General features: G+C 45.3%; 1 protein-coding gene across 1 annotated transcript in view; it reads left to right on the plus strand.

Moving 5' to 3' along the window:
* The window catches only part of pde9aa (phosphodiesterase 9aa), a 267,251-nt gene that overhangs the window by 103,699 nt on the left and 136,030 nt on the right, over nt 1-27,522 (plus strand). Inside the window, exons 9-10 of the mRNA XM_072262191.1 lie at nt 5,498-5,517; nt 26,118-26,159. Of these exons, the coding sequence (XP_072118292.1) occupies nt 5,498-5,517; nt 26,118-26,159 (62 nt within the window). The remainder of the gene's footprint in view (nt 1-5,497; nt 5,518-26,117; nt 26,160-27,522) is intronic.

The following is a 27,522-nucleotide window of genomic DNA, read 5'->3' on the forward strand; positions in this document are numbered from 1 at the left end:
ACGTCTTCCCACCTTTATCTCTAATCTGTCCTACCTTCACTGCTGTCATCCTTTTTTTCTTCACATAATTGAAGAATGCCTTGGGGTTTTCCTTTACCCTACTCGCCAAGGCCTTCTCATGCCCCCTTCTTGCTCTTCTCAGCCCCTTCTTAAGCTCCTTTCTTGCTTCCCTATATTCCTCAATAGACCCATCTGATCCTTGCTTCCTAAACCTCATGTATGCTGCCTTCTTCCTCCTGACTAGATTTTCCACCTCACTTGTCACCCATGGTTCCTTCACCCTACCATTCTTTATCTTCCTCACCGGGACAAATTTATCCCTTACATCCCGCAAGAGATCTCTAAACATCGACCACATGTCCATAGTACATTTCCCTGCAAAAACATCATCCCAATTCACACCCGCAAGTTCTAGCCTTATAGCCTCATAATTTGCCTTTCCCCAATTAAAAATTTTCCTGTCCTCTTTGATTCTATCCTTTTCCATGATAAAGGCCAGGGAGCAGTGGTCACTGTCCCCCAGATGCTCACCCATTGAGAGATCTGTGACCTGACCCGGTTCATTACCTAGTACTAGATCTAGTATGGCATTCCCCCGGTCGGCCTGTCCACATACTGTGACAGGAATCCATCCTGGACACACTTAACAAATTCTGCCCCATCTAAACCCTTGGAACTAATCAGGTGCCAATCAATATTAGGGTAGTTAAAATCACCCATGATAACAACCCTGTTATTTTTGCACCTTTCCAAAATCTGCCTATCAATCTGCTCCTCTGTATCTCTGCTGCTACCAGGGGGCCTATAGAATACCCCCAGTAGAGTAACTGCTCCCTTCCTGTTCCTGACTTCCACCCATATTGACTCAAAAGAGGATCCTGCTACATTACCCACCCTTTCTGTAGCTGTAATAGTATCCCTGACCAGTAATGCCACCCTCCTCCCCTTTTTCCGCCCTCTCTATCCCTTTTAAAGCACGGAAATCCAGGAATATTGAGAATCCATTCCTGCCCTGGTGCCAGCCAAGTCTCTGTAATGGCCACTACATCATAATTCCATGTTCAAGGTTCCACACGGCAGGCTTATTCAGAAAGTCAGAAGACATGGGATCCAGGGAAGTTTGGCCAGGTGGATTCAGAATTGGCTTGCCTGCAGAAGGCAGAGGGTCATGGTGGAGGGAGTACATTCAGATTGGAGGGTTGTGACTCGTGGTGTCCCACAAGGATCTGTTCTGGGACCTCTACTTTTCGTGATTTTTATTAACGACCTGGATGTGGGGTTAGAAGGGTGGGTTGGCAAGTTTGCAGATGACCCAAAGGTTGGTGGTGTTGTAGATAGTGTAGAGGATTGTTGAAGATTGCAGGGAAACATTGGTAGGATGCAGAAGTGGCAGATGGAGTTCAACCCGGAGAAGTGTGAGGTGGTACACTTTGGAAGGACAAACTCCAAGGCAGAGTACAAAGTAAATGGAAGGATACTTGGTACTGTGGAGGAGCAGAGGGATCTCGGGGTACATGTTCACAGATCCCTGAAAGTTGCCTCACAGGCAGATAGGGTAGTTAAGAAAGCTTATGGGGTGTTAGCTTTAATAAGTCGAGGGATAGAGTTCAAGAGTCGCGATGTAATGATGCAGCTCTATAAAACTCTGGTTAAGCCACACTTGGAGTACTGCGTCCAGTTCTGGTCGCCTCACTATAGGAAGAATGTAGAAGCATTGGAAAGGGTACGGAGGAGATTTACCAGGATGCTGCCTGGTTTAGAGAGTATGCATTATGATCAGAGATTAAGGGAGCTAGGGTTTTACTCTTTGGAGAGAAGGAGGATGAGAGGAGACATGATAGAGGTGTAGAAGATAATAAGAGGAATAGATAGAGTGGACAGCTAGCACCTCTTCCCCAGGGCACCACTGCTCAATACAAGAGGATATGGCTTTAAAGTAAGGGGTGGGAAGTTCAAGGGGAATATTAGAGGAAGGTTTTTTACTCGGAGAGTGGTTGGTGCGTGGAATGCACTGCCTGAGTCAGTGGTGGAGGAAGATACACTGGTGAAGTTTAAGAGACTACTAGACAGGTATATGGAGGAATTTAAGGTGGGGGGTTATATGGGAGGCAGGGTTTGAGGGTCGGCATGACATTGTGGGCCGAAGGGCCTGTAATGTGCTGTACTATTCTATGTTCTATGGTCTATGTTAAACAGGGAGCTTGCAGAGAGACTTAGATAGTTTAGGGGAATGGTCAAAGAAGTGGCAAATGAAATACAATGTTGGAAAGTGTATGGTCAGGTACTTTGGAGGAAGAAATAAATGGGCCAACTATTATTTAGATGGGGAGAGAATTCAAAATGCAGAGATGCAAAAGGACTTGGGAGTTCTTGTGCAGGATACCCTAAAGGTTAACCTCCAGGTTGAGTCGGTTGTGAAGAAGGCAAGTGCAAAGTTGGCATTCATTTCTAGAGGTATAGAATATAAGAGCAGGTATGTGATGTTGAGGCTCTATAAGACACTCGTGAGACCACACTTGGAGTATTATGTGCAGTTTTGGGCTCCTTGTTTTAGAAAGGATATACTGACATTGGAGAGGGTTCAGAGAAGATTCACAAGAATTCCAGGAATGAAAGGGTTACCATATGAGGACCATCTGGCAGCTCTTGGGCTGTATTCCTTGGAGTTCAGGAGAATGAGGGGGGAATCTCATAGAAACATTCCAAATGTTAAAAGGCCTGAACAGATTAGATATGGCAAAGTTACTTCCCATGGTAGGGGAGCCTAGGACAAGAGGGCATGACTTCAGGATTCAAGAACATCCATTTATAACAGAGATGCAGAGGGTGGTAAATCTGTAGAATTTGTTGCCACTTCATGAATGGAGGCCAATTCATTGGGTGTATTTAAGGCAGAGATAGATAGCTTCTGATTAGCCAGGGCATCAAAGGGTAGGAGAAGGCAAGGGAGTGGGGATGACTGGAAGAATTGGCTCAGCCGATGATTGAATGGTGGATCAGACTCAATGGGAAAGTAGCCTACTTCTGCTCCTATATCTTATGGTCTTATGGACTTATCTAACTTAATACCTTTCAACAGCTCCAGAACATCCTCTTTCTTAATTTCTATGCACTCAAGCATTTCAGTCTGCTGTAAGTCATCCCTACAATTGCCAAAGTCCTTTTTACTGGTGAATACTGAAGCAAAGTATTCATTAAGTACCTCTGCTACTTCCCCCAGCTCCATGCACGTTTCCTCTATTGCACCTGATTGGTCCTAATCTCACATGGCTCATCCTCTTGTTCTTCACATACTTATAGAATGCTTTAGGGTTTTCCTTAATCCTGCTCGCCAAGACCTTCTCATGGCCCTTTCTAGCTCTCCTAATTCCATTCTTAAGCTCCTTCCTGGCAATCCTGTAATTTTCTAGCGCTCTAACAGTACCTAGTTTCTTGAAACTTTCATAACCTTTTCTTTTCTTCTTAACTGGATTTTCTACATTCTTTGTACACCATGGTTCTTTTACCTAACCATCCTTTCCCTGCCTCAATGGAGCATACCTATGCAGAACTCCAGGCAAATTTTCCCTGAACATTTGCCACATTTCTGCCGTGCATTTCCCTGAGAACATCTGCTCCCGATTTATGTTCCCAATTTCCTGCATAATAGCATCATATTTCCAACTACCCCACAACTAAATGTTTTCCCAAATTGCCTACTCCTATCCCTCTCCAGTGCTATGGTAAAGGAGATAGAGTCGTGGTCACTACCTCTAAGCTGCTCTCCCACCGAGAGACCAGAAACCTGACCAAATTTATTTCCCAATACCAGATCAAGCACAGCCTCTCCTTTTGTGGGCTTATCTACATATTGCATCAGAAAACATCCCTGAACACACCTAACAAATTCCACCCCATCCAAACCCCTTGCTCCAGGGAGATGCCAATCGATGTTAGGAAAGTTAAAATTACCCATCACAACAACCTTATTATTATTGCACTGTTCCACAATCTGCCTCCCTATCTGCTCTTCGATGTCTCTGTTTGAGAGGGTCTATAAAAAACACCCAGAGTTATTGCCCCCTTCCTATTTCTGACTTCCACCCACAGAGACTCAGTAGATAATCCCTCCATGACTTCCTCCTTTTCTGCAGCCATGACACTATATCTGATTAGCAATGCCTCCCCCCCACCTCTTTGCTTCACTCCCTGTCCTTTTTGAAACATCTCAAACCCAGCATACTCAGCAGCCATTCTTCCCCTAAGACATCCAAGTCTCTGCCACAAAGTCATAGTTCTATGTATTGATCCACGCTCTAAGTTCATCCGCCTTGTTTATGATACTCCTTGCATTAAAATAGACACATCTCAAACCATCTGGCTGAATTGCTCTATCATCTGCTTATCCTTCCTCACAAACTTGCAAAATGCTGTCTCTACTTGTGCAACAACCGCCGCATCCTCTGCCTCTTCACTTCGGTGCCCAACCCTCTGCAAATCTAGTTTAAACCCTCCCCAGTAACATTAGCAAACCTCACTCCCAGGATATTGGTTCCCTCCAGTTCAGGTGCAACCTGCCCCACTTGTACAGGTCACTCCTTCCTCAGAAAAAGTTCCAATGGTCCAAGAACTTGAAACCCTGCCCCCTGTACCATCTCCTCAGCCACTCATTCATCTGCGTTATCTTTCTGTTCTGACCTTCCCCAGCTCGTGACACTGGGAGTAATCTGGAGATTACCACCTTGGAGGTCCTGCTCTTCAGCTCCCTTCCTAACTCCCTAAACTTACTGTGCAGGACCTCTACCCCTCTCCTGCCCATGTCATTGGTACCAACATTTACCATGACCTCCAGCTGCCCACCCTCCCCTTCAAGAATATTCTGTAACTGCTCAGAGACATCCTGGACCCTAGCACCCAGAAGGCAACACACTATCCTGGAGTCTCTTTTGCTACTGCAGAATCTCCTATCGATCCCCCGAACTATCATCCCCTTTGACTATTGCTCCGCCTGACTTCACCCTACCTTTCTGAAGGTGACGTATCGCAATGCACATTGTATGTGAAATAAGGCAGATGATCTCGTTTGCCCTATTACAGATTGCCAGGTATGATGTTGTGGCCATCACTAAATCGTGACTAAAGGATGGTTGTAGTTGGAAGCTGAATGTCCAAGGTTACACGTTATATCGGAAGGATAGGAAGGTTGGCAGAGGGGGTGATGTGGCTCCACTGGTGAAGAATGGCATCAAATCAGTAGAAAGATGTGACATAGGATGGGAGGTGAATCCTTGTGGGTTGAGTTAAGAAACTACAGGGGTAAAAGGATGTTGATGGCACTTATATACAGGCCTCCCAACAGTGGCTGGGAGGTGGACCACAGGTTACAACAGGAAATAGAGAAGGTGAGTCAAAAGGTTCAATGTTATGGTAGTCATGGGAGATTTTAACATGCAGTTAGATTGGGAAAATCAGATTGGTAATGGATCTCAAGAGAGTGAGTTTGTTGAATGCCTAAGAGATGGCTTTTTAGAGCAGTTTGTCATTGATCCTACCAGGGGATCAGCTATACTGGATTGGATGTTATGCAATAAACCGGAGGTGATTAGGGAGCTGAAGGTAAAAGAACCTTTAGGAACCAGTGATTACAATATGATTGCGTTCAACTTGAAATTTGATAGGGAGAAGGTAAAGTCTGATGTAGCAGTATTTCAGTGGAGTAAGGGAAATGACAGTGGTATGAGAGAGGAGTTGGCCAAAGTAAACTGGAAGGAGCTGCTGGCAGAGATGTCAGCAGAGCAGAAATGGTGAGAGTTTCTGGGAAAAATGAGGAAGGTGCAGGACATGTGTATTAATAAAATGAAAAAATAATCAAATGGTAAAATAGTACAACCATGGCTGACAAGGGAAGTCAAAGCTATTGTAAAAGCAAAACAGAACAAAAATTAGTGAGAAGATTGAGGACTGGGAAGTTTTTAAAAACCTACAGAGAGCAACTAAAATAATCATTAGAACGGAAAAGATAAAACATGAAAGCAAGCTAGCAAATAATTTCAAAGTGGACAGTAAAAGTTTATTCAAGTATGTTAAAAATAAAATAAAAATGAGAGTGGATATAGGATCGCTAGAAAATGAGGCAGGAGAAATAATAATGGGGTATAAGGAGATGGCTGATGAACTAAATGAGAATTTTGTGTCAGTCTTAACTCTGGAAGACACTAGCAGTATGCCTGATGATGTAGTGTGTGAAGGAAGAGAAGTGGGTGCAGTTAATATTACAAGAGAGAAGGTGATCAAAAAGCTGAAAGACCTAAAGGTACATAAGTCACCCGGACCAGATGAACTGCATTCTAGGGTTTTGAAAGGAGTAGTGTTAGAGATTGTGGTGGCAGTAGAAATGATCTTTCAAGATCATTGGACTCTGGCATGGTGCCAGAGGACTGGAAAATTGCAAATGTTGCTCCATTTAGAACGGAGGAAAGCAGCAGGAAGGAAATTATAGATCAGTTAGCCTGACCTCAGTGGTTGGGAAGATGTTCGAGTCAATTGTTAAGTATGAGGTGATGGAGTACTTGGTGACACAGGACAAGTCAGTACAAAGTCAGCATGGTTTCCTTCAGGGAAAGTCCTGCCTGATGAACCTGTTGAAATTCTTTGAGGAGATTACAAGTAGTATAGATAAAGGGGATGCAGTGGCTGTTGTATATTTGGACTTTCAGAAGGGCTTTGACAAGGTGCCACTCATGAGGCTGCTTATCAAGATAAGAGCCCATGGGATTACAGGAAAGTTACTAACATGGTTAGAGCATTGGCTGATTGGTAGGAGGCAGCAAGTGGGAATAAAAGGATCCTTTTCCGGTTGGCTGCCAGTGACTAGTGGTGTCTCACAGGGGTCGGTGTTGGGAACACTTCTTTTTATGCTGTATATAAATGATTTGGATGATGGAATAGATGGCTTCTTTTTTCCAAGTTTGCAAATGATATGAAGATTGGTGGAGGGGCAGGTAGTGTTGAGGAAACAGGTAGGATGCAGAAGGACTTAGACAGATTAGGAGAATGGGCAAGAATGTGGCAAATGAAATACAATGTTGGAAAATGCATGGTCGTGCACTTTGGTAGTCGAAATAAATGAGCGGACTATTTTCTAAATGGCGAGAAAATCCAGGAATCTGAGGTGCAGAGGGACTTGGGAGTCCTTGTGCAGAACACCCCAAAGGTTAGCTTGCAGGCTGAGTTGGTGGTGAGGAAGGCAAATGCCACATTTTCATTTCAAAAGGTCTAGAATACAAGAGCAAGAATGTGATGCTGAGGTTTTATTTGGTATACTAATACTAATACTCATCTTGAGTATTGTGAACAGTTTTGGGCCCCTCATCTTAGAAAAGATGTGCTGGCATTGGAGGGGGTCCAGAGGAGGTTAACAAGGATGAAAGGGTAATCATATGAGGAATGTTTGATTGCTCTGGGTCTGTACTTGCTGGAATTCGGAAGGATAGTTGGGTGATCTCATTGAAACCTTTCGAATGTTGAAAGTCCGAAACAGAGTAGATGTGGAAAGGATGCTTCCCATGGTGGGAGAGTCTAGGACAAGAGGGCACAATCTCAGGATAGAGAGGCGCCCTTTCAAAACAGAGATGCAGAGAAATTTCTTTAGCCAAAGGGTGGTGAATTTGTGGAATTTGTTGCCACATGCAAATGCAGAGGCCAGGTTTTAGGGTGTATTTAAGGCAGAGATTGATAGGTTCTTGATTGGACATGGCATCAAAGGTTACGGGGAGAAGGCCGGGAACTGGGGTTGAAGAGGAGATGACAGAAAGGATTAGCCGTGATTGAATAGTGGAGCAGACTCGATGGGCCAGATGGCCTAATTCTGCTCCTATGTCTTATGGTCTTATGGTCTTCTGAGGTTCAGAGCTGACCACAGTACTGTTGGTCTGGCTGCTGCTGCCTTGCTCAGTAGGTCATCCCCCTCAGCAGTGTCCAAAGGGGTAAACCTGTTACTGAGGGGAATGGCCACAGGGGGACCCTGAGCTGACTTCTTTCTCCCTTTACCTCTCTCAGTGTTCACCCATCTGCTTCCCGAATTCTACACTCTGGATATAACCACCTGCTCAAAAGTCATACCTATCAATTGTTCTGTCTCCCGAATACTCCTAAATTCATCAAACTCCAGCTCCAACACTTGAATGTGGTCCTTCATGAGCTGGAGTTGACCATAAGACCATAAGACAAAGGAGCAGAAGTTGGCCATTTGGCCCATCGAGTCTGCTCCGCCATTTTATCATGAGCTGATCCATTCTCCCATTTAGACCCACTCTCCCACCTTCTCACCATAACCTTTGATGCCCTGGCCACTCAGATATCTATCAATCTCTGCCTTAAATACACCCAATGACTTGGCCTCCACTGCCACCCATGGCAACAAATTCCATAGATTCACCACCCTCTGGCTAAAAAAATTTCTTCGCATCTCTGTTCTGAATGGGCGCCCTTCAATCCTTAAGTCATGCCTTCCCGTACTAGACTCCCCCATCATGGGAAACAATTTTGCCACATCCACTCTGTCCATGCCTTTCAACATTCGAAATGTTTCCATGAAGTCCCCCCTCATTCTTCTAAACTCCAAGGAATACAGTCCAAGAGCGGAGAAACGTTCCTCATATGTAAACCCTCTCATTCCCAGAATCATCCTAGTGAATGGAAGGAAGTTGGCTGCACTTTCCGCATGTGCAGTCTTCAGGGAGACCATCAAGTTCCATGAATTCCCACATCCTACAGGAGAAGCATTCCACTGTCATATCTGCCATCCTGCCTCCACTGTACGATGGGCTACCAATACCAAATCTTCTAACCTGTTTCTTTGGCTTCAGACTCTTCTCGTCAAAGCCCCTTGAGTTAAAGCCTAACACTCCCGCTCTCACTGCTGGACTAGTCCCAACAATGGCCACCCTGCTTGACTCTTCTGTACTTTTATTTGCTTTGAAGTGCTCTGTTGCCACTGCTGACTGGACCTCCGGAATGTTGGAATGCCTGCGAAGCTCTCCTTTTATCCAAGCTTCACTGATTTGCGAGTAACCTCCTTGCAGTGCTCTGTTCCTGCCACTGATTGTGCTGCTAGTTCACGCCCTGACCAATCAGGAATCTATCAACCTCTGCCTTAAACATACATACAGATTTGGCCTCCATTGCTGCCTGTGGCAACAAATTCCATACAGTCACCACTCTCTAGCTAAAGAAATTGCCCTCATCTCTATTCTAAAGGGATGCCCCTCTATACTAAGACTGTATGCTCTGGTCTTAGACTCTCCCATCATAGGAAACACAAAATACTCTGCAGATGCTGGGGTCAAAGCAACACTCACAGCACGCTGGAGGAACTCAGCAGGTCAGGCAGCATCCGTGGAAACGTCGACTCATCGTTTCCACGGATGCTGCCTGACCTGCTGAGTCCCACCATAGGAAACAGCCTCTCCACATACACTCTATCAAGGGCTTTCACTATTTGATAGGTTTCAATGAGGTCACCCCTCATTCTTCTGAATTCCAGTAAATACAGGCCCAGAACTATCAAATGCTCTTCATCTGCAGTTGAACGGGGCACGACTGCGTAAGTGCGTGAAAGTCAGACTGTGAGCAGCGGGAGAGTTAAAAAATGAGCAGATTGAGAAGGGTCGGTCATTTCTTCAGTGGTCGAACGGGGCACGACTACACAAACGCGTGAAAGTCAGACCGTGAGGCAGCGGGAGAGTTAAAAAGTGAGCAGGTTAACAGAGCGGGCGAAGTTGTAGCGGGCAACGGAGTAGAGGGAGATAGAGTAGGAAGGCTTTGGCTCGAGAGGCTTCAGCAAGCAGAGGCTGAGGACGAGCTTCACTCCTAGTGAGGTAAGGCCGGGTAAATCCCTTTAATTAATTTAATTACCTTAAGAGTAGGTAACGGAGGCAGCAGTTAGGGCAGTTGAGTGCTCCGTATGCAGTATGTGGGAAGTCAGGGTGAGCACAATTGTCCCTGATGACTACACCCGTAAAAGGTGCATCCAGTTGCAGCTCCTGACAAACCGAGTTGGGGAACTGGAGCTGGAGCTGGATGAACTTCGGATCATTCGGGAGGCAGAGGCAGAAATAAACAGGAGTTACAGAGAGGTAGTCACCCCTAAGAGTCAGGAGACAGGTAGCTGGGTGACTGTCAGGAGAGGGAAGGGGAATAGACAGAATGAGCAGAGCACCCCTGTGGCCGTCCCCACCAATAATAAGTATATCATTTTGGATACTGTTGATGAGGACGACCTACCAGGGACAAGTTGCAGTGGTTGCGTCTCTGGCACCGAGACTGGACCCTCAGCTCAGAAGGGAAGGAGGGAAAAGAGGAGAGCAGTAGTGATAGGGGATTCGATAGTTAGGGGGACAGATAAAAGGTTCTGTGGAAGAGATCGAGAATCCCAGATGGTCTGTTGCCTCCCTGGTGCCAAGGTCCGCGATATCTTGGATCAAGTTCTCAGTATTCTTAAGAGGGAGGGTGAGCAGCTGGATATCTTCGTCCATGTAGGGCCAATGACGTGAGTAGGAAGAGTGAGGAGGTCATGAAAGGTGAATCTAGGGAGTTAGGCGCCAAGTTAAAGGACAGGACCTTCAGGATAGCAATCTCAGGATTACTACCAGTGCCATGTGCAGGTGGGTTTAGAAATAATAAGATTGCGCAGATCAACACATAGCTGAAGACATGATGCAGGAGGGAGGGCTTCAGACTTATAGATAATTGGGCAGTTTTCCAGGGAAGGTGGGACCTGTTCCGGCGGGACGGTTTACATCTGAACTGGAGGGGCACAAATATTCTTGCAGGTAGGTTTGCTAGAGAGGCTCCGGTGGATTTAAACTAGATACAAGGGGGGAGGGGAACCAGAGTGTAGGAACAGATGTAGGGGAGAAGGAAGAAAAAGGAGATAGTAAAGTTGTTTGCACCGTTAGTGATAAACAGAGAATAAGAGGTGGAGAGTTTCTTAAATGCATCTATTTTAATGCTAGAAGCATTGTAAGAAAGGTGGATGAGCTTAGAGCATGGATTGATACCTGGAAGTATGATGTTGCAGCTATTACTGAAACATGGTTGCAGGAGGGGTGTGATTGGCAACTAAATATTCCGAGATTTCATTGCTTCAGGTGTGATAGAATCAGAGGGACAAGAGGAGGAGGTGTTGCATTGCTCGTCAGAGAAAATATTACAGCGGTGCTTGGCAGGGTAGATTAGAGGGCTTGTCTAGGGAGGCTAATTAGGTGCAATTGAGGAATGGGAAAGGTGTAGTAACACTTACAGGAGTGTATTATAGACCACCAAATGGGGAGCGAGAATTGGAGGAGCAAATTTGTAAGGAGATAGCAGATATTTGTTGTAAGCCAAGGTTGTGATTGTGGGAGATTTTAATTTTCCACACATAGACTGGGAAGCCCATTCTGTAAAAGGGCTGGATGGTTTGGAGTTTGTAAAATGTGTGCAGGATAGTTTTTTGCAGCAATACATAGAGGTACCGACTAGAGAACAAGACACCAAGGAATTTGAAGCCTGCTACATGCTCCACTACAACTCCGTTGATATAGATGGGGTTGTGAGTGTGGCTCCTCACATTCCTGAAGTCCACAATGATCTCCTTGGTCTTCTGGGTGTTAAGGGGCAGGTTGTTGTCTGCACACCATGTGGCCAGGTGCTGGACCTCGTCCCTGTAGGCTATCTCGTCATCCCTTCTGATCAGGCCAACCACTGTGGCGTCATCTGTGAACTTAGTTATGGAGTTAGAACCATGTAAAGGAGTGCAGTCATAGGTGAATAGGGAGTACAGAATAGGGAGTACAGAAGAGGGCTCAGCACACAACCTTGAGGCACACAATGTTCAGGGTGAGAGTGGAGAAGGAGAGGTTGTCTAACTTAACTGATTAGGGTTTGTTAGTCAGAAAGTCCAAGGTCCAATTGCGGAGGGATGAGCTGATACCAAGCTGGCGAAGTTTGGCGATCAGCTTGGAGAGGATCACGGTATTGAATGCCGAACTAAAGTCAATGAACAGCATTCTGACATAAGAGTTGGGGCTGTCCAGGTGGGTCAGGGCAGAGTGAAGTGCTGTGGAGATGGCGTCCTCTGTTGAATTGTTGGTGCGATAGGCAAATTGATGGGGGTCTAGGGTAGTGGGCAGACAGGATTTCGGATGTGATAGAACCAGCCTTTCAAAGCACTTTGCAATGATGGGGGTGAGTGTAACTGGGTGCAAGTCATTCAGGCCTGTGGCAGTGGAATGCTTTGGCACTGGCCCGATGGTGGCGATCCTGAAGCTTGTGGGGAAAACTGCCTGGGCCAGGGACAAATTAAAAATGTCCATGAAGTTTGCTGATGACACAAAGGTTGGGGGTGTTGTGGATAGTGTGGAGGGTTGTCAGAGGTTACAGTGGGATGTTGATAGGATGCAAAACTAGGCTGGGAAGTGACAGATAGAGTTCAACACAGATAAGTGTGAAGTGTGAAAGAAAGAGAAGCAGAAAAAAAGGGTGTAAAGATAGTAAGATAGTGGCCATTACAGAGACTTGGCTGGTAGCAGGGCAGGAATGGATTCTCAATATTCCTGGATTTCAGTGCTTTAAAAGGGATAGAGAGGGGGAGAAAGGGGAGGAAGAGTGGCATTACTGGTCAGGGATACTATTACAGCTACAGAAAAGGTGGGTAAAGTAGCGGGATCCTCTTTTGAGTCAGTATGGGTGGAAGTCAGGAACAGGAAGGGAGCAGTTACTCTACTGGGAGTATTCTACAGGCCCCCTGGTAGCAGCAGAGATACCGAAGAGCAGATTGTGAGGCAAGTTCTTGGAAAGGTGCAAAAATGACAGGGTTGTTATCATGGGTGATTTTAACTTCCCTAATACTGATTGGCACCTGATTAGTTCCAAGGGTTTGGATGGGGCAGAGTTTGTTAAATGTGTCCAGGATGGATTCCTGTCACAGTATGTGGACAGGCCGACTAGGGGGAATGCCATACTAGATTTAGTATTAGGTAACGAACCGGGTCAGGTCACAGATGTCTCAGTGGGTGAGCATCTGGGGGACACTGACCATGGAAAAGGATAGAATCAGAGAGGACAGGAATATTTTTAATTGGGGAAGAGCAAATTATGAGGCTATGAGGCTAGAACTTGCGGGAGTGAATTAGGATGATGTTTTTGCAGGGAAATGTACGATGGACACGTGGTTGATGTTTAGGGATTTCTTGCACGATGTTATGGATAAATTTGTCCTGGTGAGGGAGACAAAGGATGGTAGGATGAAGGGTGAAGTGAGGCAGAAAACCTAGTCAGGTGGAAGAAGGCAGCATACATGAGGTTTAGGAAGCAAGGATCAGATGGGTCTATTGAGGAATATAGGGTAGCCAGAAAGGAGCTTAAGAAGGGGCTGAGGAGAGCAAGAAGGGGGCATGAGAAGGCCTTGGCAAGTAGGGTAAAGGAAAACCCCAAGCCATTCTTCCATTATGTGAAGAACAAAAGGATGACAGGAGTGAAGATAGGACTGATTAGAGATAAAGGTGGGAAGATGTGCCTGGAGGCTGTGGAAGTAAGTGAGGTCCTCAATGAATACTTCTCTTCGGTATTTAACAATGAGAGGGAACTTGATGACGGTGAGGACAATATGAATGAGGTTGATGTTCTGGAGCATGTTAATATTAAGGGAGAGGAGGTGTTGGAGTTGTTAAAATACATTAGGACAAAAAAGTCTCTGGGGACTGAAGGAATATTCCCCAGGCTGCTCCACGAGGTGAGAGAAGAGATTGCTGAGCCTCTGGCTAGGATCTTTATGTCCTCGTTGTCCACAGCAATGGTACCGGAGGACTGGAGGGAGGCAAATGTTGTCCCCTTGTTCAAAAAAGGTAGTAGGGATAGTCCAGGTAATTATAGACCAGTGAGCCTTACGTCTGTGGTGGGAAAGCTGTTGGAAAAGATTCTTAGAGATAGGATCTATGGGCATTTAGAGAATCATGGTCTGATCAGGGACAGTCAGCATGGCTTTGTGAAGGGCAGATCGAATCTAACAAGCCTGATAGAGTTCTTTGAGGTGGTGACCAGGCATATAGATGAGGGTAGTGCAGTGGATGTGATCTACATGGATTTTAGTAAGGCATTAGACAAGGTTCCACACGGTAGGCTTATTCAGAAAGTCAGAAGGCATGGGATCCAGGGAGGTTTGGCCAGGTGTATTCAGAATTGGCATGCCTGCAGAAAGCAGAGAGTCGTGGTGGAGGGAGTACATTCGGATTGGAGAGTTGTGTCCCACAAGGATCGGTTCTGGGACCTCTACTTTTCGTGATTTTTTTATTAACGACCTGGATGTGGGGTTAGAAGGGTGGGTTGGCAAGTTTGCAGACAACACAAAGGTCGGTGGTGTTGTGGATAGTGCAGAGGATTGTTGAAGATTGCAGAGAGACATTGATAGGATGCAGAAGTGGGCTGAGAAGTGGCAGATGGAGTTCAACCCGGAGAAGTATGAGGTGGTACACTTTGGAAGGACAAACTCCAAGGCAGAGTACAAAGTAAATGGCAGGATACTTGGTAGTGTGGAGGAGCAGAGGGATCTGGGGGTACATGCCCACAGATCACGGAAAGTTGCCTCACAGGTAGATAGGGTAGTTAAGAAAGCTTATGGGGTGTTAGCCTTCATAAGTCGAGGGATAGAGTTTAAGAGTTGCAAGGCAATGATGCAGCTCTATAAAACTCTAGTTAGGCCACACTTGGAGTACTGTGTCCAGTTCTGGTCACCTCACTATAAGAAGAATGTGGAAGCATTGGAAAGGGTACAGAGGAAATTTACCAGAATGCTGCCTGGTTTAGAGAGTATGCATTATGATCAGAGATTAAGGGAGCTAGGGCTTTACTCTTTGGAGAGAAGGAGGATGAGAGGAGACATGATAGAGGTATACAAGATATTAAGAGGAATAGAGAGAGTGGACAGCTAGCACCTCTTCCCCAGGGCACCACTGCTCAGTACCAGAGGACATGGCTTTAAGGTAAGGGGTGGGAAGTTCAAGGGGGATATTAGAGGAAGGTTTTTTACTCAGAGAGTGGTTAGTGCTTGGAATGCACTGCCTGAGTCAGTGGTGGAGGCAGATACACTAGTGAAATTTAAGAGATTACTAGACAGGTATATAGAGGAATTTAAGGTGTGGGTTTATATGGGAGGCAGGGTTTAAGGGTCGGCACAACATTGTGGGCCGAAGGGCCTGTACTGTGCTGTACTATTCTATGCTTTATGTTCTATGTTGAGAAGAGGCAGTGTTGGATCTCCTGTTAGGGAATGAGATAGGTCAGGTGACGGAGGTATGTGTTGGGGACCACTTTGGGTCCGGTGATCACAATGCCATTAGTTTGAGTATAATTATGAAGAAGGATAGGTCTGGACCCAGGGTTGAGATTTTTGATTGGAGAAAGGATAACTTTACGGAGATGCGAAAGGATTTAGAAGGAGTGGATTGGGTCAATTTGTTCTATGGGAAGGATGTAATAGAGAAATGGAGGTCATTTAAAGGTGAAATTTTGAGGGTACAGAATCATTATGCTCCTGTTAGGTTGAAAGGAAAGGTTAAAAGTTTGATAGAGCCATGGTTTTCAAGGGATATTGGAAACTTGGTTCGGAAAAAGAGAAATATCTACAATAAATATCGGCAGCATGGAGTAAATGAGGTGCTTGAGGAATATAAAGAATGTAAAAAGAATCTTAAGAAAAAAATTAGAAAAGCTAAAAGAAGATATGAGTTTGCTTTGGCAAGTAAGTTGAAAATAATTCCAAAGGTTTTCTTCAGTTATATTAATAGTGAAAGGATAGTGTGGGATAAAATTGGTCCCTTAGAGAATCAGAGTGGGCAGCTATGTGTGGAACCAAAAAACACGGGGGAGATTTTGAACAATTTCTTTCTTCGGTATTCACTAAGGAGAAGGATATTGAATTGTGTAAGATAAGGGAAACAGGTAGGGAAGTTATGGAAAGTATGATGATTAAAAAAGAGGAAGTATTGGCACTTTTAAGGAATATAAAAGTGGATAAGTCTCCAGGTCCTGACAGGATATTCCCTCGGACCTTAAGGGAAGTTAGTGTGGAAATAGCAGGGGCACTGACAGAAATATTTCAAATGTCATTAGAAATGAGGATGGTGCCAGAGGATTGGCATATTGCTCGTGTGGTTCCATTGTTTAAAAAGGGGTCTAAGAGTAAACCTAGCAATTATCGGCCTGTAAGTTTGACGTCAGTGGTGGGTAAATTAATGGAAAGCATTCTTAGAGGTGGTATATATAATTATCTAGATAGACAGGCTCTGATTAGGAACAGTCAACATGGATTTGTGCATGGAAGGTCATGTTTGACAAATCTTATTGAATTTTTTGAAGAGGTTACCAGGAAAGTTGACGAGGGTAAAGCAGTGGATGTTGTCTATATGGACTTCAGTAAGGCCTGTGACAAGGTTCCACATGGAAGGTTAGTTCGGAGGGTTCAATCGTTAGGTATGAATTTTGAAGTAAAAGTAAAGTAAAGGCATCTGTTAGTCTTGCAAGACCATGGATCTGCACCTGGAAAGTCTTCACTCTCCAGTGCGCAGGCCTGGGAAAGGTTGTATGGAAGACCAGCAGTTGCCCATGCTGCAAGTCTCCCCTCTCCACAACACCAATGTTGTCCAAGGGAAGGGCATTAGGACCCATACAGCTTGGCACCAGTGTCATCGCAGAGCAATGTGTGATTAAGTGCCTTGCTTAAGGACACAACACGTTGCCTCAGCTGGGGCTCGAACTCACGACCTTCAGGTCACTAGTTCAATGCCTTAACCACTTGGCCACATGCCCACACAAATTTTGAAGTAGTAAAATGGATTCCACTGTGGCTGGATGGGAGACGCCAGGGAGTAGTGGTGGAAAAGTGTTTGTCAGGTTGGAGGCTGGTGACTAGTGGTGTGCCTCAGGGATCTGTACTGGGTCCAATGTTGTTTGTCATATACATTAATGATCTGGATGATGGGGTGGTAAATTGGATTAGTAAGTATGCAGATGATACTAAGATAGGTGGTGTTGTGGATAATGAAGTAGGTTTTCAAATCCTGCAGAGAGATTTTGGCCAGTTAGAAAAATGGGCTGAAAGATGGAAAATGGAGTTTAATGCTGATAAGTGTGAGGTGCTACATTTTGGCAGGTCTAATCAAAATAGGACATACATGGTAAATGGTAGGGCATTGAAGAATGCAGTAAAACAGAGGGATCTTGGAATAATGGTGCATAGTTCCCTGAAGGTGGAATTTCATGTGGATAGGGTGGTGAAAAAAGCTTCTGGTATGCTGGCCTTTATAAATCAGAGCATTGAGTATAGGAGTTGGAATGTAATGTTAAAATTGTACAAGGCATTGGTAAGGCCAAATTTGGAGTATTGTGTACAGTTCTGGTCATCGAATTATAGGAAAGATGTCAACAAAATAGAGAGAGTACAGAGGAGATTTACGAGAATGTTACCTGGGTTTCAGCACCTAGGTTACAGAGAAAGGTTGAACAAGTTCTTCTTCACACAGAGAGTGGTGAATCTGTGGAATTCTCTGCCACAGGAAACAGTTGAGGCCAGTTCATTGGCTATATTTAAGAGGGAGTTAGATATGGCCCTTGTGGCTAAAGGGGTCGGGGGTATGGAGGGAAGGCTGGTGCAGGGTTCTGAGTTGGATGATCAGCCATGATCATAATAAATGGCGGTGCAGGCTCGAAGGGCCGGATGGCCTACTCCTGCACCTATTTTCTATGTTTCTATATATTTCTATGTTTCTATGTTGGATCTTTATTCTTTGGAGCGTAGAAGGTTGAGGGGGGACTTGATAGAGGTATTTAAAATTATGAGGGGGATAGATAGAGTTGACGTGGATAGGCTTTTTCCATTGAGAGTAGGGGAGATTCAAACAAGAGGACATGAGTTGAGAGTTAGGGGGCAAAAGTTTAGGGGTAACACGAGGGGGAACTTCTTTACTCAGAGAGTAGTAGCTGTGTGGAACGAGCTTCCAGTAGAAGTGGTAGAGGCAGGCTCGATATTGCCATTTAAAGTAAAATTGGACAGGAAAGGAATGGAGGTCTATGGGCTGAGTGCAGGTTGGTGGGACTAGGTGAGAGTAAGCATTCAGCATGGACTAGAAGGGCCGAGATGGCCTGTTTCCGTGCTGTAATTGTTATATGGTTATATATATGACAAGCTGTCATATGACAAACCTGGAATCATTTTCGTGAACTGCCTTTGAGCCCTCTCCAGTTTCAGCACATCTTTTCTAAGATAAGGGGTCTAAAACTACTTGCAATATTTCAAGTGAGCTTCCACCAGAGCTTTATAAAGTCTCAACATTACATCCTTGCTTTTATATTCTAGACCTCTTGAAATAAATGCATTTGCCTTCCTCACCACAGACTCAACCTGGAAATTAATCTTTAAGGAATCCTACATAATGACTCCTAAGTCCCTTTGCACCTCTGTTTTTTTTTGTATTTTCTCTCCATTTAGAAAATAGTCAACCCTTTCATTTCTTCTACCAAAGTGCATGACCATACACTTCCTGACACTGTATTCCATCTGCCACTACTTTGCCCATTCTAATCCAAGTCCTTCTGTAGCCTCTCTGCTTCCTCAAAACTACCTGCCCCTCTACATATCTTCGTATCGTCTGCAAACTTTGTAACAAAGCCATCAATTCAATACACCAAATCATTAACATATAATGTGAAGAGAACGGTCCCAGCAGAGACCCCTGTGGAACACCACTCGTCACCGGCAGCCAACCAGAAAAGACTCCCGCTATTCCAATTCTTTACCTTCTGCCGGTAGCCACTGCTTTATCCATGCCTGAATCTTCCCTGTAATACCATGGGCTCGTAGCTTGTTAAGCAGCCTCATGTGTGGCACCTCGTTAAAGGCCTTCTGAAAATCCAAGTACACAACATCAACCAATTCTCCTTCGTCTATCCTGCTTGTTATTTCTTCAAAGAATTCCAACAGATTTGTCAGGCAAGCTATTCCCTTGAGGAAATTATGCTAACTATGACCCATCTAACAGGTGGCTCCAAGTGCCCTGAAACCACGTCCGTAACAATCGACTCCAACATCTTCCCAACAACTAAGGTCAGACTTACTGGCCTATAATTTCCTTTCTTCTGCCTTCCTCCCTTTTTGAAGAGTGTACACTTTCCTTTCTTCTGCCTCTCTCCCTTTTTGAAGAGTGGAATGAGATTTGCAATTTTCCATTCTTTCAGAACCAGTCCAGTATTGAGTAATACTTGAAAGATCATTACCAATGCCTCCACAATCTCTTCAGCCACTTCTTTCAGAACCCTTGGGTGTACACCATCTGGTCCAGGTGACATCGACCATCAGACATTTCAGTTTCGCAAGAATCTTCTTCCTACGAATGGTAACTTCACACACTTCATGACCCCTGACACATGAAACTTCCACCATACTGCTAGGGTGTTCCACAGTGAAGAATGATGAAAAATACTTATTCAGTTCATCCACCATTTCCTTAGCCCCCCATTACTACCTCTCCAGCTTCATTTTCCAGTGGCCTGAATATCCACTCTCACCTCTCTCTTGCACTTCATATATCTGAAGAAACTTTTGGTGTCCTCTTTAATATTATTTGCTAGCTTACTTTTATGTTCTGTCTTTTCCTTTACTTTATTAGTTGCTTCCTGTTGGTGTTGCAACCTTCCCAATACCCTAACTTCCTACTAATTTTTGCACTATTATAGAACATAGAACATAGAATAGTACAGCACAGTACAGGCCCTTTGGCCCACATTGTTGTGCCGACCCTAAAACCCTGCCTCCCATATAAGCCCCACTTTAAATTCCTCCATATACCTGTCTAGTAGTATCTTAAACTTTACTTGCGTATCTCCCTCCACCACTGACTCAGGCAGTATATTCCACGCACCAACCACTCTCTGAGTAAAAATCCTTCCTCTAATATCCTCCTTGAATTTCCCACCCCTTACCTTAAAGCCATGTCCCCTTGTATTATTGAGCAGTGGTGCCCTGGGGAAGAGGCACGAGCTATCCACTCTATCTGTTCCTCTTAATATCTTGTATACCTCTATCATGTCTCCTCTCATCCTCCTTCTCTCCAAAGAGTAAAGCCCTAGCTCCCTTAATTTCTGACATAATCCATACTCTCTAAACCAGGCAGCATCCTGGTAAATTTCCTCTGTACCCTTTCCAATGCTTCCACATCCTTTCTATAGTGAGGCGACCAGAACTGGACACTGTAGTCCAAGTGTGGCCTAACCAGAGTTTTATACAGCTGTGTCATTATGTCACAACTCTTAAGCTCTGTCCCTCAACTTATGAAAGCTAACACCCCATAAGTTTTCTTAACTACCCTATCTACATGTGAGGCAACTTTCCGTGATCTATGGACATGTACCCCCAGATCCCTCTGCTCCTCCACACTACCAAGTATCCTGCCATTTACTTTGTACCCTGCCTTGGAGTTTGTCCTTCCAAAATGTACCACCTCACACTTCTCCGGGTTGAACTCCATCTGCCACTTCTCAGCCCACTTCTGCAACGTATCAATGTCTTTCTGTAATCTTCGACAATCCTCTACACTATCTATGACACCACCAACCTTTGTGTCATCTGCAAACTTGCCAACCCACCCTTCTAACCCCACATCCAGATGGTTAATAAAAATCATGAAATGTAGAGGTCCCAGAACCGATTTTGTGGGATACCACTAGTCACAACCCTCCAATCCGAATGTACTCCCTCCACCACAACTCTCTGATTTCTGCAGGCAAGCCAATCCTGAAACCACCTAGCCAACCTTCCCTAGATCCCATGCCTTCTGACTTTCTGAATAAGCCTTCTGTGTGGAACCTTGTCAAGTGCCTTACTAGAATCCATATAGATCACATTCACTGCACTACCCTCATCTATATGCCTGGTCACCTCCTCAAAGAACTCTATCAGGCTTGTTAGACACGATCTGCCCTTCACAAAGCCATGCTGACTGTCCCTGACCAGACCATGATTCTTTAAATGCCCATAGATCCTATCTCTAAGAATCTTTTCCAACAGCTTTCCCACCACAGAGATAAGGCTCACTCCCTCCAATCCTCCGGTACCATACCCATGGACAACAAGGACATAAAGATCTTAGCCAGAGGCTCAGCATTCTCTTCCCTCGCCTCGTAGAGCAGCCTGGGGAATATTCCATCAGGCCCCGGGGACTTACCCGTCCTAATTTATTTTAACAACTCCAACACCTCCTCTCCCTTAATATCAACGTGCTCCAGAACATCAACCTCACGCATATTGTCCTCACCATCATTAAGTTCCCTCTCATTGGTGAATACCAAAGAGAAGTATTCATTGAGGACCTCGCTCACTTCCACAGCCTCCAGGCACATCTTCCCACCTTTATCTCTAATCGGTCCTACCTTCACTCCTGTCATCCTTTTTTTCTTCACATAATTGAAGAATGCCTTGGGGTTTTCCATTACCCTACTCGCCAAGGCCTTCTCATGCCCCCTTCTTGCTCTCCTCAGCCCCTTCTTAAGCTCCTTTCTTGTTATCCTATATTCCTCAATAGACCCATCTGATTCCTGCTTCCTAAACCTCATGTATGCTGCCTTCTTCCACCTGACTAGACTTTCCACCTCACTTGTCACCCATGGCTCCTTCACCCTACCATTCTTTATCTTTCCCACCAGGACAAATTTATCCCTAACATCCTGCAAGAGATCTCTAAACATCGACCACATGTCCATAGTGCATTTCCCTGCAAAAACATCATCCCAATTCACACCCGCAAGTTCTAGCCTTTTAGCCTCATAATTTGCCCTTCCCGAATTAAAAATTTTCCTGTTCTCTCTGATTCTATCCTTTTCCATGATAATGCTGACGGCTAGGGAGTGGTGGTCACTGTCCCCCAGATGCTCACCCACTGAGAGATCTGTGACCTGACTCGGTTCATTACCTAGTACTAGATCTAGTATGGCATTCCCCCTGGTCAGCCTGTCCACATACTGTGACAGGAATCCGTCCTGGATACACTTAACAAATTCTGCCCCGTCCAAACCCTTGGAACTAATCAGGTGCCAATCAATATTAGGGAAGTTAAAGTCACCCATAAGACCATAAGATCATAAGACAAAGGAGCAGAAGTAGGTCATTCGGCCCATCGGGTCTGCTCCGCCATTTTATCATGAGCTGATCCATTTTATCCTATTTAGTCCCACTGCCCCGCCTTCTCACCATAACCTTTGATGCCCTGGCTACTCAGATACCTATCAATCTCTGCCTTAAAGACACCCAATGACTTGGCCTCCACTGCTGCCCGTGGCAACAAATTCCATAGATTCACCACTCTCTGACTAAAAAAATTTTTTCACATCTGACTTTAGCTTCTCCTCAAAAATCATAAGTTCAATCATATTAGGATCACTTATCCCAAAGGATTGTTTTTCCTTAAGCTCCCTAATTCCTGTTCATTGCACAGCACCTAATCCGGTATCGATGATCCCCTGGTGGGCTCAACCACAAGTTGATCTGAAAAGCCATCTTATAGGCATTTCTGAAATGCCCCCTCTTGGAATCCAGAACCAACCTGATTTTCCCAATCTACCTGCATATTGAAATCCCCATGACTATTGTAACGTTGCCCACTTGGCATGCATTTTTGAACTCCCCTTGTAATTTGTAGACCACATCCTTACTACTGTTTGGGGGTCTGTGTATAACTCCCATCAGAGTCTTTTTACCCGTGCAGTTCCTTAGCTCAATCCACAATGATTCAACACCTTATGTCACCTCTTTCTAATGATTTGACTTCATTTTTTTACCAACAGAGCAACGCCGCCCTCTCTACCTTCCTGCCTGTCCTTTCGATACAATGTGTACCCTTGGACATTTAGCTCCCAGCTATAATCTTCCTTCAGCCATGATTCAGTGATGCCGACAACATCATACATGCTGATCTGTAACTGTGCTATAAGTTCATCTACCTTATTCCGAGCATTTAGAACACCTTCAGTTCTGTATTCACCCTTTTTGATTTTGTCCACTTTTTAAGTTGCAACTCATCCTGTTGACTGCAATTTTGCCCTATCAACAGCCTCTCCTTGCTAGGAGTCTCACTACACATTACCTCTGTTTGTAAACCAACTACCTCATCTTCAGCAATATCACTCCATTTCCCATCTCCCTGCCAAATTCATTTAAACCCACCTGAACAACTCTAGCCAACGTGCCCACAAGGATATTAGACCCCAAACAAGAGAAAATCTGCAGGTGCTGGAAATCTGAGCAACACATACAAAATACTGGAGGAACTCAGCAGGCCAGGCAGCATCTATGGAAAATGCACAGTTAACTTTTCAGGCTGAAACCATTCAGCAGGATATTGGACCTGTTCGAGTTCAAGTCCCATCTGTACAAGTCATACCTTCCGCAGACGAGACCCCAATCATCCATAAATCTGAATCCCCACACCCTGCACCAGTTCTTCAGCTATGCATTCACTTGCCAAATCATCCTATTCTTACCCTAACTGGCATGTGGCATAGGCAGCGATTCAGAATTACTACCTTGGATGCCCTTTTTCTCAGCCTTCTACCTAGCTCCCTAAAATCTCTCTCCAGGACCTCGTCTACTTACGTCATTGGTGCCAATATGCACCAAGACTTCTGGCAGCTCACCCTCACCCTTGAGAATGCCATGGACCCGAACTGAGTAATCCCTGATCCTGCCACCAGGAGGCAACATACCAGCTGGATGTCTCTATTGTGCCCACAGCACCTCGTTTCTGTTCCTCTGATTTAGGAATCTTCTGTCAACACTGCAGTCCTCTTCACCTCTCTGCTCTTCTGACTCAGTGCCAGAGACCCGGTCACTGTGGCTCCCCCGGGTAGGTCAACCCCCTCAATAGTATCTAAAGTTGTATAATTATTATTGAGGGGTACAGCCATGGGTGTACTCTGCCCTGGCTATGCATTTCCCCTCTTTCTCCCGACAGTCACCCAGTTCCCTGTCTTCTGCAACCTAGGGGTGACTACCTTCCTGTTGCTCCTATCTATCACCTCCTCATTCTCTTGTATGAGTCAAAGGTCATTGAGCTGCAGCTCCATTTTGTTAATACATTCTCTTAGGAGCTGCAGCTCACTGCACCTGGTGCAGAAGTGTTCAGCTGGGGGGACTGGAGGTGAACCAAAGGCACTCTGAACACTCTGTCATGGTCCCGTCTGGCTGTCCCCCATCTCGCTCCTAACTCCTTGATTATGCCTTAATTCTAGTCGTTGGATTCCCAATTGCTGCTAGTTCATTTAATTATAGCACAACTGGTTTCCATCAGAGCCTGCAGGATAAGAACTCTGGCGTCACAACCATGGGTCGCCAGTTCGTTGGTCGATTCCCGTGTGTTAATCTCGTTTCCCGATCACTTAGGACCGTTAGTTCTAAGTTTAGCTCCAGTCCCTAGATATTCTACGAAAACCTCGTCTCCATGTCAAGACCCCCCTGGTTATCTGTTCCACGTTCGCGACTGTGTGAGCACCTCTCGACCCTATCTCCATGTCTGTGTCCTGCACTTGCGTTCACCCCCAGTCACTCCTTGTAACAGAACAAACTGGCCAAGAATCAACCCAGTGGACACGAAGCCCCTGCAACAGGCCCTCGCCAGCCAGGGTACCCTACTGGGCCTACACAATCAACTACTCAGACTAGGTGAGAGTAGAGTTCTAGAAGGGCCGAGATGGCCTGTTTCCATGCTGTAATTGTTATACAGTCACTTATAAGTCAATAGCATCATAACATTTTAAGTAACATTTTTGGATATTAAACACACAGCACATTTTTTCCCCGTATAAATATATAAAATCATTGCAACACACCAATATCGCTGAATCAGTGGGAGCCCTGGGCTTGTTTTTCTGCAACAACACGGTCCTATTGAGGGGTGATGGGAGACAGCGATACTCGAAAGGGGTTCCTTATGTCCAGTCTATTCCGCAGTTTAGTTTTCATTGCATTCATTGCAGAAAACTCCGCATCGCAGAAAAATGTTGGAAATGAAAGCAACGTTTTCAGTGCTTTCGTGGCTATCTCAGGATATTTAGCCTTGACTTTGATCCAGAATGCCGGCAGAGGTGTTATGTCAAACATACTTTTCAGCCCGTCGTCATTTGCAAGCTCGAGGAGTTGATCTCCTTCCCGCGCTGACATGGATGGCGTGCGGGTCATGACCTCGCATGCGTAATGGCTGATCAGTGGCCGTGACAGGGAATGAGGAAGGGTGCAGCTGACTCATATCGCCAAATCATATCGTTTCCTCGCAGCCCAGTAGCGCATGCTCTGCGGCCCGGTACTAGTCCGTGGCCCAGTGGTTGGAGACCGCTGTTCTAGAACACTACCCTCACCTAGTCCCGCCAACCTGTACACAGCCCATAACCTTCCATACCTTTCCTATCCATATACCTATCCAATTTTTCTTTAAATGATAATATCGAACCTGCCTCTACCACTTCTACTGGAAGTTTGTTCAATACTTACTTCAAGCTCCCCTGTCCTCCCTGATAATTGACTTATCACTATATTCATGCGAGGAAAATATGCGCTGTGTGTTTAATATTAAATTCGTTAGATAAACCCTTTTAGAAACAAAATTGAGTGTATTACCCACTTATCGCCTATATTCCAGTAGTGATTAACACCCACCCCCACGGACAGAATCACCAAAAAGGATTTGCTGGGCTGAGGGGGGTGGAATCGGCAGGTCACGACGCGCATGCGCACTTGTGCCCGCGCAAGGCTTCATGGTCATTGTAGTTTTCTGGGTAAAAACCGTATTTGACGGCTACTCTTGTCCGTTGGCAACCTTACCACCCCCCCCCCCCCCCCCCGGTCGGCGGTCCGCAAGAATATTGTCAATATTAAACTGGTCCACAATGTAAAAAAGGTTGGGGACCCCTGCTGTAGTTGTTGTGTTGGGGATGAGGACTGACAGTGCTGAGCTCTGGCACTGTAGGTGTTGTGTTGGGGATGAGGACTGTGACTCGGGTGGGCTTTGGCACTGTAGATGTTGTGCTCTAACTCTGCTCTAAAATACAGCTTACTGGACCAGAAGAAGTTGATCCCACGCCGTGATGTTCCGTCATTTTCAAAGGTAACTGAGGTCCTCACCAATGGGGATCAGTCTTAGTCTGTTCCAACTCTGCTTATTTGCAAATCACTTTTCACAATCTGGGCACCTTGACATGACAACTCATGTATTGTCCATCCCTACTAGCCCTCTCTCCTTGAGGCAATGTAGCATTTCTGATGAAGATTCTCCTGAATCTAGTATTTAGATCAAGCGAACAACTCAAATAAATATTTCCTTGTCCAGATGATGCATAGGTCAGATGGTAACTTGTATGTGCCTATGCATTAGCTGCCCACATCTTTGTTGGTGGACTTGGGCTTAGGTGGTGATGTCAGGTTAGTTAGGTGAGTAATGGAGTGTATTCCACTGGTGGCACAAACTGTAGCCACTTGCATTGGTAGTGAAGGAATTGAGTGTTTAGGCTAGATGATGGGATACTAGTCCTGGAAGGTGTGAACCCTCTTGAGTGCTATTGGAGGGAAACCCATCCAAACAAGTAGAGAGTGTTCCACCAAGCTCTCATCTCATATCTCATAGAAGGTGGTAAGGCTTTGGGTGGTAAGACTGGGCAGCTTCCGAACCTTTCTTCTAGCTACGGTACTTCTCTGGCGGTCAGTTTGAGTTTCTGGTCAAGGATGTTGATGGTGGAGGACTCAGCAAAGGTTGGGAAATTGAAGATGGGTAGTTACTGTAGATTCCCTATTGTGGGAGAGAATTATTGCCTGGTATCTTTGTGACAAGGGCAGCTCTTGGCAGTGTTGCAGAACAGACATATATAGTTCCCTGAAAGTAGTGACACTGTTTGAGAGGGTGGTGAAGAGGCACATAGCACACTTGATTTCAGCAGTTAGGCCATTGAGTAACTATAGTTACCAGAACTACACACAATAATATGCACTATCAACAGAGCTTTACCAAGAGGGATTTCTCTCAGGTCAGCTGCAGTTATTTAAAAAGGGAGCTTCAAGAGTGTTAGTCCATTGTACGTGGCAGATCAGCGGCTAGAACCAGAGCACCAATCGTGAGTTAAATAGCAGGGAAGGTTCAGGCATGAAAGGAAGATGCTGCCTAGTGGAGTGGTCATCGACGGAGTGATCTGAGGCTGAGTGGTAGGGCTTTGGCTCATTTGGGCTTTGACAATAATGGGTTGAGGTGAGATAAGTTATCTGTGAGGAATAGAAATAGGAAGTATGTCTGTGAGGCCAGTGTTCTGCACAGGGTGTCAGATGTGGGAAGTCTGGGAGACTCCCAGCCTCCCTGACGGCCATATCTCCACCAGGTGCATCGAGCTGCAGCTCCTTAGGGACCGGGTTACGGAGCTGGAGAAGCAGTTCGATGACCTTCGTCTGGTCAGGGAAAGTGAGGAGGTGATAGATAGGAGCTA

The sequence above is a fragment of the Mobula birostris genome, chromosome 6 (genome assembly GCF_030028105.1).
Source record: "Mobula birostris isolate sMobBir1 chromosome 6, sMobBir1.hap1, whole genome shotgun sequence".
Taxonomy (NCBI): Eukaryota; Metazoa; Chordata; class Chondrichthyes; order Myliobatiformes; family Myliobatidae; genus Mobula; species Mobula birostris.